We start from the raw sequence: 19,327 nt of genomic DNA, 5'->3' as shown, positions 1-19,327 counted from the left end.
AATAAATTATAATATAAATCTATAAAACACAACCAAGATAAAACTTTAGACTTTCTATGTTTTAAAATTAATTATTAAAATGATTCAAATTTGGACTATAAAATAAAAATTGTTTATACTTAAAGTTAGGTTCTTAATTTTGTACATTAAATAATTTTAAATAAAATAAATATATAATAAATAATTTCAAACAAAATCACGTATAAAAAGATATTTAAAACTTAATTACCCATCCATTATATCATCTAATTTATTAATCAAAATATTAAAATATAAAAAAATTATATAATCCAAAAATATTTGTATAAAATTTATAAATATATTTTAAATAACACGATCAAATAATTTTTTTTTGCATAATCCAAAATTTATTCAAATAATTTTCAACTACCAAACCCTTATATCCATATATTCTATCAACTTCATTAATTAAATAATAATAGATTTCACCTTCTTCCTATAATTTTAATTCTAAGTTTTCACATAAATCTCAAAGAAGTTTGATTTATGTTTTTAGAAAAGACTCTAAATAATCAAATATTTAATTTATTAATTAAAATAATTTTATTTTATTAACATTAAAATTAAATATAAAAAAAAACATTTTAATAATTCATCATAAATATCTAAGATGACTCATTTTTTATCATACAATATTTAAATAAACATGATAAAAACAAGCTCTAGATCATAAGCAGATTACTCATATTGGTTAAAAAAGAATTATCAAAATAACCCCACACAAATTCAAATTATAATGGAAAGTGAGATTTTATAACATTAAATAAAGAAAACCCTAGTTTTGCAACTAAAAAGATTGCTGTTATTGACAGAAAAACTAGGGTTTATTGTAAGATTCAACCAGAAGAAGCACACAAGAAAAAATCCAAGAAAATCAGAATCACTGTAAGACCAATCCCAATTGTTCATATAATCAATCATATGGGGTATTTAGCTTCCACATTGCTAAGTAGAAAAAAATAGAAGTAAATAGTGATTTAAGTTTCCTAAACACAACTAAACCGCCATTGAAATCCTCCATTATCCAAATCATAACATTCATACTTGCCTTCCGTTTGTGACTAGCATCTAATCTCATATGAGCCAGCTTTAGTAATGTAACGAATCCACTCAACCGTGTTGTATCCGCTCTTTTCCCATACCTGAAATGGATTTCCCAAGTTTGAGAATATTTTTCATTGTTGTTAAAGATTCTACTATCATGCCAGGTTATGCATATTTATCAATTAAATAACATTCTAAGTTCCCAATGAGCCTATTTGGAAACTGAGACTCCTTTCACTCCAACTTAAGACATTCTAAGTGTGAATCAAACCTGTGACTTTTGATCTCTTAGACACGACGAACTCTTGTCACTTGAACTATCTAGTGAGTTTATAATCACAATATTGAAAGTGAATTATTTTATTTTGTTTAAGATTATTTTTTTGTAGTATCATCCAAATTATTTTTTTGTTATATTTGGCAAATATAACTTTGGATCTGACAAATAGGCTCAAAATGTTAGTAAATTGTAAGAAAGAGCAAAATGAGAGAAACAATGGAGAGTATTATGTTGAGAGCATTGACTATTCAAAGTTTGTCTCATAATGAGAAAATAACAAAAGCTGAAATCAATATCAATAAAGATTTCATTTATTCATTTATAGAGCCTATTTAGAATTATTTTTCTTTCTAAATTTGGAGTTGTATCTCATTCCCAACGAAAATTCGTCAAATTCATAGTTAATTTTTTGATAAAAAAAACTGTAGTTGGGTGAGATCAAAATTTTATTTGGCATATTATGTTGTGGTTGGATTATGATCCCACAATTTTTAGAAATAAATCTATTTTCATTTGGTGTAAAAGTGTAGTTGGATCACAAGTTGTGTTGAAGCTGGATCACGGAATTTAAGTTGGACGAATCCCGATTCAAAATCCAAAAGGGCATATTATGTTTTGTGGTTGGATATATCTCACCTGTTTTAGAATAAACTATATTTTCTTTTGGTATAAAAGTGTAATAATTTAAGCTTGATGAGATCAAACTTCAATCACATAATCAACTATACTTTTATACCAAAAACTCGTTTTTTTTTTATAAAATTGAGACTCTGGTCTCAACCAGATAACCAATCACATTTTTATATCTAATAAACATATACTTGTTAACTATAATAAATTTATGGTTCCCCAATCTACTAAAAAATATGTTTTTCTTTGAAAAAGCAAGGAAAAATAATGAAAAAGGGGGATGTTAAAGAATATAGAAGGCAGTTAATATGATTTAAATACATTGATGAACTACATTTACCTTAAGGAAACGAACACGTAATCCAGAAGCTGTAAACATTGGAACCTGCGAAGGAAAATTAGAGAACCAGTAAAGTTAGGTTCAATCTTAGTAGTTTGTCTTTCTTTTTAGGATTATAAACCTAAGCGGACAAATAACTTATGTTGTGTATGAGGCTAATATACATATGTTAATTAGAGCTTGTAACTAGTGTTGAATCAAATACAAATACAGTGTCTCTAATCTTAGCTCAAACGTATTTAGCATTTTATGACGATCTATAAATTTCTAGAAATATGCATTACATATCTCATAAACAGACAAGCATACTAATATTGAATAAGTATTAGGGTTTCCAAGGGCCTACAACACGAAACCAGAATATTAGAAGAATTAGAGTTAGAATTAGAATATCTACTACTATATATAGGGATTCTTGTAAATCAATGACATCCTTGCATAACACAACATTAATGATAATCAAAGTGATTGGAATTCTTTGTTTCATTTCTATGTTCTCTTGAGGATAGGAATTGGTATCTATCAATGGTATCTGAATTTTCATCGACAGATTTTGATTTCATCGTGTTCTTTGACCTCATCACCAGCACATATCATAATCATTTACAGGTTTCACTTGTTGAAGACTGAAACATGCTAAGTTTGGCGAGCCAATTCCACTAATTGTCACTTTTGGTTCAAAAAGACAAATGGTATATTCCGGTTGGTATTTGATCGAGGGTGTCACTTAAGGACAAGTTGATAAAGAATAAGTATTAGGGTTTTGAATGGCCAGAGGATGACACATGACCGGAATATTAGAAGAATTAGAATAGGATAGTTATGTTTAATTTAGATATTTATCTTTAATAATAATTAATTATAAATGAGCCCATTTGAAAACACTTCTTGGAGTTGGATTTTGGTTTGGATCAGAAAACGTCAACACATTTATTAATATATGTCTAATTAAGTTATGTTCCAGAATATTATCTCATATAAATCAATACCCGGATGAAATATTTGGAAAAACAAATGTTTGCAACGAAAATTTTCGATGTTTTACCCAGTTCCATAAAGTGTTTCCAAATTAGTTAGCCTCTCTCACATTTATTTGGAAAAACTTTTTGTTTTTGTTTCTGCATCTGGTCATGATGAGTAGCAAACAATAATTTTTTGACTGTACTAAGTTTAGTTTTCAATGTTTTGTTTGTGAAACCAGATCCAGACATAAAACAAAAGTAAGTGTGTTTCATATGTATAATATTACATATCAATCAACCCAAGAAATTGGTATCAATCAATAACATAATGAATTAGCATGATGGTAATAATAGCCAAATGTGGAAAGGAAAGATGAAATCCAGCAGAATTGGATTCATTTCCGCATCTGAAAACTTCAATCATGTTATTGGCATCAAATGTCACAGATGTTAAATGCAGTCTATTGAAACACAAAATCTGATTTTCTTGATAGCCTAATCATGGACAGAAGACTTGAATGTTCCTTTGAATGTCTAACAAGAAATAACATAAAGACTAAATTATTTCTGAATCTGATCCTAGTATGAGAACACTTGTTCCTTAAGCTAATTAAATATAAATAACTTCAAAAGAATCAGCTTGGATAAAGATTTAAGTTTTTTCATACCTGGAATTCCATCTGAATAGGTGGCCTAGTCCATGATTTCTTTTCATTCATTGTGGAGATTAATTCCACTTCAGCACTCAAGGTAGGTTCAGTTTGTCCAGGAAATTTTCTTATCCTACAATAATAACAAGTATCATTTGAGCGTGGGAGTTTTGAAAGATGTTATAATTATTCAATCATTCAAGCCTCGTAAGTTCGGGCTATTTAAGCCCATCAAAAGCTCAATGGGCTATTTGAACCTTTTGTGCAATACAAATTCAGTGGCTATTATTAGACCTTTCCCCTCACAAAATCCTAAATAATTCACATTTGCAAAAATTGTAAACGTGGCCTGAATATAATAGTTTCTCAATCAAAATTTGGGATCCCAAGCTTAAAGACTAGTTGCTTGTTGTAGATACAATCTCAAGATTGGGAAGCTACGAAGTATATGGAATTCAACTATTAGAAGACTAAAGGAAAAGGGTGAAACAAAATACTCACTTCCAAACTATACAATCAATAGCTGCATCATATTTTGCTCGTCCTGTTGTCACTCGGAAATTTGCTTTTGCAGTTTGTTTGGGCACTGGAATCTTGACAACAACTCCAAGCGCAAACATTTTTGCACCAAATATACTCTTTACCTGAATTTATGATTGTGTGAGATATGCATAAGTGTTCAAAACTGCACCACAGTTTGAAAGCATCAAGTTAAAAGGCTTACAAACCTTAACATTTACTTCCATACGTGTGCGTCCTAATTCCTTGATGGTTGGCAAAACACGAAATGGAAGGTTTACACCCTCAGTGATACGATACCTGTTACAAGTCCATATATATGAACAAAAAGGTGGTTAATTGTGAAGAAAAACTCTCCTCACAAAATCATCACTATTCTTAGCAACATAGCTCATGCCCATATGAGGCTGGCCAAAGCCATTCAATTTGTATGAATGTAAGAAGAAAAAAGGATTTGAACACAAAGATTTGGGTAGTATCCATATTCCAGCATAAGGTACAATGCTAGATAAACTGGCAACACCCATTTGCAGAATGTTGTAACTGTCAAGGTGATAATGACACCACATCAGTTGTTTACTTCAATGCATTAGCTAACTTAAAGTGACATTGTACAAATGATAACAGGTTTAATATTTACTTACTTCATCAACTCAAATTCACCATCTGGTGGAACGAAACTAACCGTCTTCTCTGAGTTAAATCTTGTTAGATTCACACATTGATGAAAAGTTACATCATCAAGCTCAATCGTCTTTCCACTGCACAAGATCGTTGCATCAAATCAATTAATGAATCCACGGAGAAGAAAAACTAGTACCTCAAGTGGTAATCATAATAAGACTTTATAAAAGTAAAACTTGCAAAACTATACTCAATAGAAACAATTGTAAGACAATGAGGGAGCTTCATGTAAGTCCACAAATTGCAAACAGGTCATAGTTTCCACAGGATAAGATTAGAAAATTAAAGTCACAGGGCTGTAAATGCTACACCATAGAAAGTCGCAATTTTAAAACACTTAAGATAGATAAGACTGTAATGTTTTCTCTGCTTTCTCACTGTAAACAGCCGTATGTGCAAGAGATAAACTCTGAATGGATATGGCAACACTATGTTTCTCTTCTGTTTGCACCTATTTCTAGTGCAAATTTTAAGACCTCCAGCCAAAGTACCTAACCTCTTGCACTAAGACACAATCAACTCCAATAAAAAAGGACCCAAAATCATCAGTGAGATTCCAATGAGGCCGGGTCTTTTCTATTTCCTGTGACTTCAAATTGTTATTATGAATTACAGAGAATATCTAGAAGATAAAAAGCTATTTGAATATTAAGTTTGAGATGCAACTAAACAAGGACATACCAAGATCCTAAAACAATATATGTAAATCTTGGACTCCATAAAACATCTTTGAAACGTAAATTGTGTATGCATTTATAATGTTCCTAGAAAATGTTATTCCTTTGTCGGTTTGTCCCAACAAGCATGGCATATTTACAAGCTTTTCAGTGCCAAGTTTATCCATCTCTTCTTAAGAATGTTTATCTGCTCAATAGTATATAATACCACCCAATCTAATGAGCGTGCTTGCACTCAGTACAACCAAGATCTATCTCCTCATTATGTTGCCTTGTAATTTCCTAGTCAATAGTTTCTCCTATAAAGTTCAGGTATCTATTTTGGACTTTTTTTATGAGGGTAAAAAAGACAAATAAAAGGATTCCAAGACCTAATCGAACAATAGAAAAGAAATGACCTCCTTACAAAGGTGGCCATTGAATAAAAACAAACCCAGTGTCAGTACACTCAACACTATCATAAAGACAGCCCCAAATACCTGTCTCTTTTCCCTCCAAGGAGAGAGAGCAGCCACAGTTAAGTTATTTTAGTAAGACTGTCTTACTAAGACATAATCATATAGATGTCAGATTACTTGGGTAACAATACCAATGCATTGCCACAAACTTTCCAAGTTATAATCACTAACTGTAACTATTATGAACCATTCTTTCATGCTACCAGAGTAGGGCATATTTACCTCTTAGTGGGGCGGGATTTAAGTTCCGACTCTTTCTCAAGTCCAATTTTATCATTTAGGCCAAGCTTTAGATCAGGCATTCCAGAAAGAAAACATTTCATTAGAACTTTTCCAGACACATCACATCGTAGAACGCTACCTGTTAAGAAGCATATAAATGAGAAAAAAATGTAGCACTGTTACAACTAAGTCCTTCAAGGCCACTCTGCACACCTTTTGAAGACATAAGAAGGTTCACACTTTCCACGATATCCAGAAACACCTATGAGAAAATTGAGTTAGAAAAGACATGATGGCCTTATTCACCAAAACTAAGCTAGACTGATGACATGAATACCTCATTCTTTTTGTAAGCAAGACCTTCTCTGCGCCATCCAACAGCCCCCGTAACTTGTAGTGTTGCATTTGGAACTGGTCTATCTACAGGCTGGTTTTATAGGATGAATAAAATATCAGAAAACCTTCCAGCAAAGGAGAAGCTATCGGTGTTATCAAGCAATACAATTAAAATCTAAGAATTTCCCCTCCTTCCTTGAAATTTACAAGCTAACTGTTCTCATACTAGAATAGACAGTGAGTCTACAAATGTGACAAACAGATACAGATTGATCTGGAGAATATAAAATAGAGAAATATACGAGCATAAATGCCTAACAACCTTGGAGGAGAATGGTGACCATACACCTTCTTGAGTGATGTAAAGCTTTAGAATTTCTGGAGAAAGATTTTGAGGATAACCAAAGTCCATAATTTCTGCAATTTTATTGTAAATATCAAAGGGTTAGAACTGAGGGCATTTGAGAGATAGACAAATTGTGATCTAATAAAGATATTTAACAAAGGGGGCAACATAACATGTTCATCTTATGGCCATAAGTACCTATCATGTATAAATGGCTAAACAGAGTACCTTTGGAATTTTAGAAATATACATGTCTTTGATTGTTTATGCTTGGATCATATTCCTAGACCATTATCAAGATAACACGGAATTTCTCCATTTGGTAATACCGACCAATCAAAAGACAAAGAACTCTCAAATGGCAAGAAATAAAATAGCAAAATGGATCAGGCATATTAAAATAGCCAGAACTCTTTGGATGCATCAGTTTACCATATCTAACAGCTTTGAGGATGTCTAATGTCTTTTCTTTTTCAATATGCACATGAATACTGAAACTAGTTTTCTTATAAAATAATGAAAATTGAACTTAACTCTCATGGTGAGGTGAAGAAATAGCCAGCTGCAAAGAAATGATGAGACAATTTGTCTTTTGTTTGTTATTGAAAAATATCTTCTTTACAAGGTATTCCTATATGTACACAACTCCCCTAACTATTTATGGAATGGGATGCAATTGAGATAATCAAATAAAACCATATGTTTACACAATATTCCTCAATTAAATCTCTCAATCAGCTTCAGCTATGATATCTCAATTCATGATCATGTCTGTGTATATTCTACATGAGGCAACTGAAACTACAGCATCTAAGATTTAAATAATTAAACCAAAAGCAACAGAACTATGTTTTAGGTGCATCATCCTATATCACTAAAAAGAGAAAAAATATTTCACGATGAAACTAAAACTCACTTAATAAAGGGTTACCCTTTTTATTATCATACCATCTAAAAGCTCATATATCAGAACAAAATTATTGCGAATAGCATCTTCATCAAAAGCCCCGCCGAAGTATGATTTGAATAGTGCAACAGCCTGCATTTATAACTAAAATAGAATCAAGTATTACTCAAGAAATTAAATTCATGACAGCATTAATAATACAAACATTAATTGTTAACAAAAAAGATTACTCAAGAAATTAGGAAGAAAATTTCAGCAAATAGGATTATTATTGGTTACTTATGAAGGAGTGACAATATTTGATTATGTCCTGTTGAAATGTGAATCATTCAAATCACTGGAATGTTGAATTTGCAACTTCCAGAGAAATGGAATTCAAATCAATTTGAATCTTATTTATTAACATATACATGACAATAAGGCTCAGTTATTTGAATTGGAGCGCTATAGTAACAAAATTGAGTGTACATACAATTATCAGCCTCACGTACTATAAAGAGGTACAAAGTTACAGAAACTTAAGCAACAAGAAGAGGATGTTACCTCAACTAGAAACTTGAAACCACAAGCAGCATTGGCATTACTGCTTACAACAATCACTATATATACATTGCTGATTCTCATGTACAGGAAAGAGCAACCACCAATCTGCCTTACAGGACATGTACCAAGTTCTTTTGTCTGCATTATATTCATACGGAAAGCATCTACCATATTTCCTCTGTACACAAGACAAGAATGCAAAAGATTAAATAAACCCATGAAGCAAATACTTCTTCACATAAAGAACATGAACACCAAAAATCACATTGCTGAAAATTTGAAGCAGTTAAAAAATTTGGCAGATACATGTCTTGATATAAATATTGAATGGATCAAAGTATCAGGAAATCAACATATAGTATGTGCATAAAATAAGTGAGCTTGAAAGGAGAAATGTATTAATAAGCCAATTATTTTAAAAAAAAAACAAGTTCAATTTGGGAATGGACATAGTCACATAGATATAAGTTAGGAATAAGCTGGGAAAGATATTGATTAAGCTGTCTAGTCTGTCAAAAGAAATAGAAACAATTGTGTTGGGAGCATTGCTTTCTTCTAACACAACTACTGAATAGTTACAGCTCAAGCCCAAAGTATTAGAAGATCTATAGAGGAAAACTGTAGGTTAGGGAATGGAAGGGCTATTAGTTTCCCTCATAAAAGGAACCTTTTTACTAGATGAAAAACTTTCTGTGTGAGAAAAAAAAATAAAACAATTGAGATTCTATGCATCTATTTTTTATTTCATGTGTATCTGGTATTTGCTTTATTGCAAAGAAAAAATCACAACTCCAAACTTTAGCTTAGTCAGACTTGAATATGTTTCCCAGTTCCCAATGTAGGATTATGAATTTCTTGATTACAGATATATCCTGAGAAGCCTATCATCTTGTCAAAATGAGAAACCAGACATTGAAGAGCAGGAAACGAATAATACCTCAGGTTTGGATAGCAAGGCTAGAAAAGGAGATGACATTCACTATTAGCTTAATGAGGGAAGAATACGATGGACATGTAAAATCTATTGAAAATCATAAGAAGCTTGATTCTCATCGCTAACACCATTTACTTTACTCAGACTCCCACATCACACTATCACATGCCTCATATGGAAATTTCATATTCTTAACCTCTCTCTCAATAGTTTGTTTATTATGGTAATATTTGAACCCTTGAACTACTTCATGGGAATAAGATCTTAGACCCTTAGACCAACTCTTGTTTTCACTATCTCACATTTTTGTCTTCCTTATGCATGCCTTTCAACTCAATTTTATCTGGACATCGAATATGAACACAATTTTTCAAGACCATGATGCTTGGAAAGTACAAAAAATAAAGAATTAGAACAGTTCTTCGACCTAAATACCTATAAAGTTATCCTGTAGTACAAAGAATGACAAAAATATGGATCTGGTTATGCCTTACAAGTTCAGAAAAAAACTTAATCTTTACCATCCATTACAGCTTATAGTTTTTAATGCTTAGAAATGAAGATATCCTTAATAATCAGCATGATTTTCAGCAATTCAAATTCCAACATTTCTAAGGAACGGTGATTGGAGAAATGTCAAATTCCAACCAGATCCACCGACAGTTTTGCCTTATTCCATTGCCGCCTAGCTAAATCATATAATATAGCGCACCAACAGTTCATACACATGAATACAGTGTATATGCCTACAGATACAAATGAAAAAGTGACTGGAAAAGAGAGAAAGGAGCTGACTCGACGTCATCGCGATAGCGGCGATTGATTAGGACATCTCCACGGAGATTCAAGAAGTAGATGGCGGAAGCAGCCACCGGCATGACTACGATCCAGTAGGAAGATTCTGAATTCGATTGTTGAACCAGAAACTAAGATTTGATGAATCTGGATCAGATCTGTAGCAGTGAATGATCTTCGATTTGAGCTGCTTTTCAGCTCGATTGTGCAGGAATTTGACGAAGAAATTGGTCTTTTTCCGGCAACGATTTGTCTAGAGATATTCTTCTTATTCGTTTAGTCTAGAGATTGACTAAACAGAGAAAGCTTGATGAGAGTGAGAGAGAGATTAAGGCTTTGTTTGATTCAGTTTAATTGCGATTGCGATTTGACCGGCAAACAGCAGTCGGCCAAATCGCTTCTTGCGATTAAGATTAAAACAAACGGCGTTTTCGTGATTTCCTCTTGCCAGCGGAATTCCAGCAGGCTTTTTGTAAGTTAAGTCTTCATTATAAAAAAAAATACAATAATTAAAAGAGTAATATAATTTATAATATAAAAATAAGGATAACAATTATAATAATTATATATATTTAAATAAGTTTGAAATATAATCTTGTTTGAAATTTTTTCATATACATTTTTTTTTGTTTAATTTATTTTTTTTACATTTATTTTTATTTGAAATTGTTTATTATATATTTATTTTTATTTAAATTTATATTATAAATATTTAAAATATTATAAAACCGTTAATTTGTAATATACACAAGTTCCTCTTATTATAGGTGGTATATTCATTTTTTTTTTTTTTGTAAGTCTTAATGCGGACAAAATTTTTACCTTCATCTTCTTCAACTTAATTCTGAAACGACGATGCATCTATTCTGTTTCATTTTCAGATAATTGTGTTGCAGATTAAGGCGACAACGAGTAGTTGCGGATTCAGAAATAAGAGTTGAAGTGAGCTTAAAAAAAATATGAATAAAATGAATGGATAAATATGAGTTTTGCCATATTTTATATTAGAGAAGCAAATTGTGAATTAAATTGAAAAACAAATTAGAAAATAATGGGTCATGTCACATTTCTACGATAAGAAAGCCTCTTAGTAAATCTATCTCTAACGATAAGGTTGTTAATCAATCATCTCCTCTATTTTTATATATTTTGTGTTGTGTTGTATACCAAAATTAATCTATAAACAATAAAATATATTGATATTTAAGGAGATGAGATGTTTGATAGTCTTATAATAAAATGTAAATAATATGGTAGAGATTATTAAATATAAAATATGATATTATAATACAAAACTCGTAATAGCCTTAAATCGGACGGTTATATATAACTTACACCAAAATTGCGGATATATCTTTAGTCAGAATGAATTAGGAATGAGAATTAATAAAATTTAATTTAAAAACGAAATTAGTATATTAGTCAAAAATAAGTTATAATCCAAATCTAATAAAGACAAACTAGATACAATCTTAGGCGATCGATGATTTTAGGAATGAGAATTAATAAAGCTTAAAAACGAAATTAGTATATTAGTCAAAATAAGTTATAATTCAAATCTAATAAAGACAAACTAGATACAATCTTAATCGATCCATGATTTTAAATTAGTTATTAAGAGTACAGATTTTAACCATAGAACGAGAATTATTCATACTTGAATTATGTTCTTAATTTTGTATTGTTTTAAATAGCTTAACTATTCTAAACAAAATAATGTATATAGAGTTATTTAAAATATAATTAGATCTATAAGAAACATTATACATATTACTTCTAAAAATAATCTGATAAATAAAATTATAGATTAAATAAATAAAAAATTATACCAAACAAAACAACACAAACTTTTATTATGAATAAATTTTTCTTTAAAAATCTTATAATAAAGAAAAAAAAAACTTTTAACTTTATTTTAATTTATGATTTTCAATGAACGGTAAGTGTGATAAATATCTATTTTCAATAAGTTTTTTATCATTTTTTTTAATGAAGGAGAAACTAGAATGACATCCTACAGACATCACTATTTAAACTCAAAGCACAAAAAGATCTTTACATGTTCAAAATTTTGTTTCATAGATTGACTATTTTGGTATACATTTTTATTTATTTAATATTTGTTCTATTTTATAAAAAAATATAATGATTTAAAAATCATAAAAAATGATTAGTACAAATAATGTTATAATATAATAGTTATTAATTAATAAAAAAATAGATGAAAAAATTATTGTTTAAGAAAATAAAAACTAATAAATATATTTTTTTAAAACATTATTAACAAAATTAATTATCTTATTTTTTTATTCAATTAGTATAGCACAACAAAATATGTTGGAAGCTTGTTTTTCAACGAAGGAGGTCGATGAATATGGATGACAATTGAACGGTTCGGAGTGTAGAATACATTTACTATCCCCGTTTTTTTTTAATTCGGAGATTTGTTTTTACTATCATTCTCACCCATTCTCACCCTGTTCGATTTCGAAGAATCCTCACGGGGAACCGTTTATACCATATTTTCTAAAAAATTATATAATAAAATTATATAAATAGATATTTTAATATAATATATATTGTAATATATTGAAAATTTATATTATTATACAGAAATTAACTTAAATCTCTTATAAAATATAATGAATAAATAAATATATTTGTGATTTTATATATTTAATTGTAATTATAGTTTCAGAACAGAATCGAAGTAAGATTGGGCGGGACGAGGTAGGACAAGGACACAAATACCAGCTCCATTCTCGGTCAAACCGGAGAAAACCGCTCCAAACAGGGCAATTCGGTTCGATTATTGTGGGACAGTTTGAGACCATTAAGGAGTGCGAAAGTGATAAAGCGTCATGATGCGACATGTTTACTTTGTCTTTTTTTAAGAAGGCTTATAATTTCCATAAGACTGGAATAATGGAAACAATTTATCATTTTATCGTTTCTCATAATTTGATAAAAGTTAGAACTTTATTTTGATATGTCTCATTCGTAAAACTCTAGTGACTATTGATGTGAAGATTTTAGGCACATCAGAATGTTTGGTCAATAGGTTGCGATGTTGTTAGAGACAGTCATATATAGTAATCAGATGACGGTTATCAAAGGTTGTTAAATTTATGATGTTGTATTAATAGTCAATTAGTGCAATGACTCAACTAATTCAAGATGTGACAAATGTTCTTTTGTCCAGTTAGAAATTGAAAAACTTATAATCACGTCAACTGAGAGTTTTTAATGTAATGGACATAATGAGAATATGTGCGAACACTAGTAGAAAAAGGGGCATCAGCGACGGCTAAAACCGTTACTGAAAGTGGAAAAGGCTATTACTAATAAGTTTCAATAACAACCTTATTTCCCATTACCATTTCTAGCGTCATTACTGATATTTATATCTGTAACGGTTCTTTGTATTTATATATATATATCAGTAATGGGATAATGCCGTTACTTACTATCACCGATAATGACTCTAAATTTTGACAGTTGTTACTGATTAGTAACAGCTCTAGATTTGGACAACCGTTATTGATAGTAATTATTTTCCGATTATTTTTGTTTCGTAATATTATTTATCCCTGTAAACAATAATGAATAGCTGTTTGAAAAAAAAATCACAAATAAATATACTAATCCCAACAATATTCATAAATAATATACAAAATTGTTAGAGAAAACGAATAAAAGTACCTATTTAACCATCCAATTAGACAAGCTACAACAAAGGTCTAAAACTTCTTTTTCCCCTTATGTATAATCAAATGGGCAGCTAATTCAATTGAGCAAAATAACTTTCATACAATCAAACAATCAAATAAACAAAATACCGAGATTTTACGTAGAAAACCCAATTAAGGTAAAACCACAGACCATCCATTATATCAATGAGTATACAAATATTGTCAAATACAAGCCTAGAGGTAATCTAATAAGAAACATCAAATAACCTCATCCTAACTTGTCATTACAATATATATCATCATCATCATCAAAGATGGATAGAAAAAATAGAGGCAAAAACAAACTGTGTCTGTCCAAAGCCACTGATCATAGAAGAACAAAAGAAGGGATGATGTTCTCGCCTGACTGGTCAGAGGCTGATTGGAATCCTTCTCTAGAGAGAACAGAGTGTACAAGGAAGGGGTGTAGAGATCTGAGATAAATTTATTTATTTTTATTTTTTGTGTGTTAATTAATGAAATGCCCTAGTAGGCTTTATTTTTGGTCAAGCCCAAAACTATTTGAGCTGACCCCAACAAATCTCCCTCGTCAGCACAACTTCGCGGGTTCCAATAAACTCGCTCTCTCCCGACAATCTTCAAACTTGTCCTTAGACAAGAACTTTGTAAACATATCTGCACCATTCTCACTTGTATGAATCTTCTCCAAGTTTAGCTCTTTTTCCTTAAGAATATCACGTATCCAATGATATCTCACTTCGATGTGTTTGGATCTCGAATGAAAAGATAAATTCTTCGAGAGATGAATGACACTTTAACTGTCGCGAAATAAAGTGAATTTCTCTTGCTTTTGGCCAAACTTCTATAGGAACTTCTTCATTCATAACACATTTTTACATTCCTCAGTAGCTGCAATATACTCAGCTTCTGTAGTAGACAAAGCAACACACTTTTATAACCTTGACTGCCACGAAACAACACCGCCCGCAAAGGTAACCAAAAACCTGATACAAATTTTCTTGAATCAACATCACCCGCCATATCAGAATTTGTAAAGCTTTCCAAATAGGAGTATCACTTTCGAAACATAAACGTACTTTCGAAGAGAGCCTTGAAGATATCTGAGAATCCACTTGACAACAAACCAATGTTCTTCTCTTGGGTTTGAGAGATACCGACTAACAGCACCAACTACGTGTGCTATGTCCGGCCTAGTACATACCATGGCATACATAAGACTACCAACTGCGGAGGCATAAGGTATATTCTTCATCTCATCTTTCTCTTTCTCACTTGTAGGACATTGTATAGAACTTAACTTGAAATGACCTGCAAGTGGAACTGAAACTAGATTTTCATTTTTCATTGCAAACCTCTCAAGTACCTTCTCAATGTACTTCTCCTGTGATAGCTAAAGTGTTATGTTCTTTCTGTCTCTTGTGATTTCCATACCTAGCATCTACTTCACTAAACTCAAATCCTTCATCATAAAAGACTTGTTCAAATCCCTTTTGAGCTTCTCAATTTTCGCAATATATTGCTCAACAATCAGAATATCATCAACATAAAGCAGAAGAATAACATAATCATCAATGTCGTATCTCTTGATGAAAATACAATGATTAGAAGTAGTCTCACTATACCCATTTGCTTCCATGAAGGAGTCAAATTTCCTGTACCATTGTCTAGGTGCGTGCTTGAGCCCGTACATATTTTTTCTCAACATAAATACAAGATCTTCTTTACCTTTAACTTTGAAACTCTCGGGTTGTTCCATATAGACCTCTTCATCCAAGTCACCATAGATAAATGCAGTCTTCACATCAAGTTGTTCAATTTTCAAATCTTGACTAGTAGCCAATGCTAACACAACTCTGATGGATGATCTCTTCACAACCGGTGAGAAGATCTCTTCAAAATCAATCTCCTTTTTCTAACCAAAGCCCTTCACAACCAGTATTTCTTTGTATCGAGGTTGTGAGCTATTCTCTTGATGCTTCAACTTGAATACTCATTTGTTCTTTAAAGTCTTCTTTCTTTTCGGAAGTTTCACCAAGTCATAAGTCTCGGTCTCTTACAAGGAATTTATCTCTTCTTGCATTGCCACCGACCACTTGTTCTTGTTTTCATGAGACAATAATTCTTAATAGGTTTCTAGTTCTCCCCCGTCAGTCAACATCACATACTCATTAGGAGGATACCTACTAGAAGGTAGTTGTTGCCTACTAGATCTTCTAATATGCTGATCATTGGGTGAGTTTAGAGAACTATCATCATCTTGTTCAACTTCCTCTGTTGGCTCAACATCAACTAGAAGAGTCTCATCAACCTCAACTTGGGCATTTTCCACATCATTGGACTATGATTGTGGTGTACGAATCCTACCATTATCGGACAATTCATTCTTCGTAGACTTTGGCTTTTCTTTTTCTCAAAGTCTTCAATGGTCTGATCTTCAAAAATACCACATCTCTGCTTCTAATGAGTTTCTTGTTAACCTGGTTCTAACATCGATACCCAAATTCTCCGTGGTCATACCCAATAAAGATACATTATCTCGTCTTGATATCAAGCTTAGTTATCCTATCTCGAGGAACATGAACAAACACTTTACAACATAAAAATCTCAAGTGATCATAAGAGACGTCTTTACATCTCCAAATTCTTTCTGAAACGTTGCCATCTAAAAGAGTTAAGGGTGAAAGGTTTATTAGATCAACCGATGTCTTCATTGCCTCTCCCTAAAAGGATTTATGCAACTTAGAATGAGACAACATACACAAGATTCTCTCATTGATATACATGTTCATCCTCTTGCGACTCCATTCTGTTGAAGTGTTTTTGGCACAGTCTTCAAAAGCTTGATCCCATGACTTTTATAGTATTCCACAAATGGCCCTCTATATTCATCATATTTGTCCGAACGAACACATTTCAACTTCTTCCCAGTTTCTCTCTCCACTTCAGCGTGAAATAACTTGAAGTATTCAAATGCTTGATCCTTAGTCTTCAAGAAATAGGCCCACACCTTCCTTGAGCAATCATCGATAAAAGTGATGTAATAATGAGCACCACCTAAAGTCAAGGAATCCATAGAACATATGTCTGTGTGAACCATATCTAGGATATTGGGCTTCATAGATGGAGAGAAACTCTTGAAGGAAACTCTATGTTGATTACCAACTAAGCAATCCATGCATGTCTTCAAATTTGTGGACTTCAAGCCTTGAAGATCGATTATCTTGGAGAGAACTCGCATGCCATTCTGACTTAAGTGAGCAAGTCGTTTATGCCTAAGTTGTGCTGAACAATCATTAATTTCATTTGTTTTCCCCCGTAAGACTTAGCCTCTATTACATAAAGTGAACCGACTTTCATTCTTTTAGCTACCACCAAAGACCCCTTAGTGAGTTTCCATTTTCCTTCACCAAAGTGACTATGATAGTCCTCATCATCAAGAATGCAAGTGGAGATCAAATACATCCGAATATTAGGAACATGTCGAACATTCGTCAAAAGTAGCTTGCACGAAGTGTTAGTATCTAAACATACATATCATTTTCCAACAATCTTATACGTAACATGGTTTCCCAGCATCATTGAATCAAATTGTCCACTAGTATAAGAAGTAAATATATCACAACGATTGGTGAGATGATAAGAAGCACCCGAGTCTACCACCCATTGTGTATCTTGAGAAACAAGGTTGATACTATCATTGTCGTAAACAATATCGATGTCGTTACCACCCACAATTGCAACCTTATTACTTATATCTTGCTTATTCTTCTTTTGTTCCCGCTTGAAAGATATGTACTTATACTTTTTGTGTCCTAGCTTGCCACAATGATAACATGTAATCTCTTTTCTCGAGCTGAATGTTCCCCGCAACCTGTCTGAACTGCCACTACGATTCTTTGGAGTTTTACTTTAACTTCTATACCTTCTCTCGGTCACAAATACCTGACTTAGAGTCGAGAAGCCTTGTTCTTTTCTTCTAGCATCTTCATTCAACACGTTGTCTTTCATCATTTTTAAAGTGAGCTTACCTTGTGGAATAGAATTGGTAATTGAAACCACAAGTGTCTCCCAACTATCAGACAAAGAATTAATTAAACACATAACATGAAGCTCATCATAAATTTTATTCCTATCGCAGCCAACTCATTTAGAATACCCTAAAAGCATTTAGATGCTCGGACATAGAAGATCCATCTTGATATTTCAACGAGCAAAGCTTTCTAAATAGAAATGCTCTATTTTGAGTGTTATTTTTCTCATACAACTCATTCAAAATAGTCCACACTTTATGAGCATTAACCTCAATAGCCACATGCTGATAAATGTTATTGTCAACCCATTGTCTTTTCTTACCAACTGCTTTTCTGTTCAGCTTCTTTCAATCTGAATCTAACATAGCCTCTGGTTTGTCTTTATCACCCAAGATAGTGTCTTCATAATCATAATTACACAATAAGTCTTCCATCCGTGACTTTTAGATTGTTTAGTTGGTAGTTGTGAGTTTGATCATCGTGTCATTACTATTCAACGATTCTTCTATTTGAATTATACAAGAATCACCACCAAATTAACTCATCTCTGATACCACTTGTTAGAGAAAACGAATAAAAGTACATGTTTAACAATCCAATTAGACAAGCTACAACAAAGGCCTAAAACTTCTTTTTCCCCTTCTGTATAATCAAATGGGCAACCAATTCAATTGAGTAAAATAGATTTCAAACAATCAAACAATCAAAGAAAAAAGACACCGAGATTTTATGTGTAAAACCCAATTAAGGTAAAAACCACGGGACCCTTAGGCCACTTAAACCATCCATTATATCAATGTGTATATAAATGCTGTCAAATATAAGCCTAGAGGTAATCTAATAAGAAACATAAAATAACCTCATCCTAACTTGTCATTACAACATATATCATCATCATCAAAGATGACTAGAAAAAATAGAGGCAAAAGAAAACTATGACTGGCCTAAAGCCGCTGATCAGAGAAGAACAACAAAAGGGATGATGTTCTCGCCTACACGAACTAACCTGATCAACTGGTCGGAGGCTGATTGGAATCATTCTCTAGAGAGAATAAAGTTTACAGGGAAGAGGGAGTAGAGATCGAGGAGAAAGTTATATCTTTTTTTTGCGTGTTAATTGATGAAATGCCCTAATGGGCTTTATTTTTGGTCAAGCCCAAAACCATTTGAGCTCACCCCAAAACCATTTGGTAGCCGTTAATATCAATAACGGTTATAGCGCCATTACTAATATT

At 31.9% G+C, this 19,327-nt stretch overlaps 1 protein-coding gene across 1 annotated transcript; it reads right to left on the bottom strand.

The window, feature by feature from the left end:
* Window positions 1–885: 885 nt before the first annotated feature.
* LOC124925569 (AP-2 complex subunit mu-like) lies at window positions 886–10,730 on the bottom strand. The gene is made up of 13 exons (XM_047465604.1): window positions 10,349–10,730; window positions 8,620–8,797; window positions 8,118–8,208; window positions 7,146–7,240; window positions 6,825–6,914; window positions 6,701–6,749; window positions 6,488–6,626; window positions 5,091–5,207; window positions 4,656–4,746; window positions 4,429–4,571; window positions 3,946–4,060; window positions 2,316–2,360; window positions 886–1,163 (listed from the first exon to the last, which is right to left on the bottom strand). Exons 1-13 carry the CDS (start codon window positions 10,429–10,431, stop codon window positions 1,083–1,085), a joined length of 1,317 nt encoding a protein of 438 aa, XP_047321560.1. The 5' UTR covers window positions 10,432–10,730; the 3' UTR covers window positions 886–1,082.
* Between the last annotated feature and the right edge of the window lie 8,597 nt (window positions 10,731–19,327).

Source organism: Impatiens glandulifera, chromosome 2, assembly GCF_907164915.1.
Source record: "Impatiens glandulifera chromosome 2, dImpGla2.1, whole genome shotgun sequence".
NCBI classification, from domain to species: Eukaryota; Viridiplantae; Streptophyta; class Magnoliopsida; order Ericales; family Balsaminaceae; genus Impatiens; species Impatiens glandulifera.
This window is presented reverse-complemented; position numbering and strand designations above follow the sequence as displayed.

What these genes read in the sequence shown, in the direction of transcription:
- LOC124925569 (XM_047465604.1), bottom strand. Translation starts at nt 10,431, where the DNA reads ATGCCGGTGGCTGCTTCCGCCATCTACTTCTTGAATCTCCGTGGAGAT. An exon ending in TTGCTTACAAAAAGAATGAG is followed by an intron (nt 6,750 to 6,824) that starts GTATTCATGTCA and finishes ATTTTCTCATAG; the next exon opens with GTGTTTCTGGATATCGTGGA. An exon ending in ATTGATTGTATAGTTTGGAA is followed by an intron (nt 4,061 to 4,428) that starts GTGAGTATTTTG and finishes TTATTATTGTAG; the next exon opens with GATAAGAAAATTTCCTGGAC.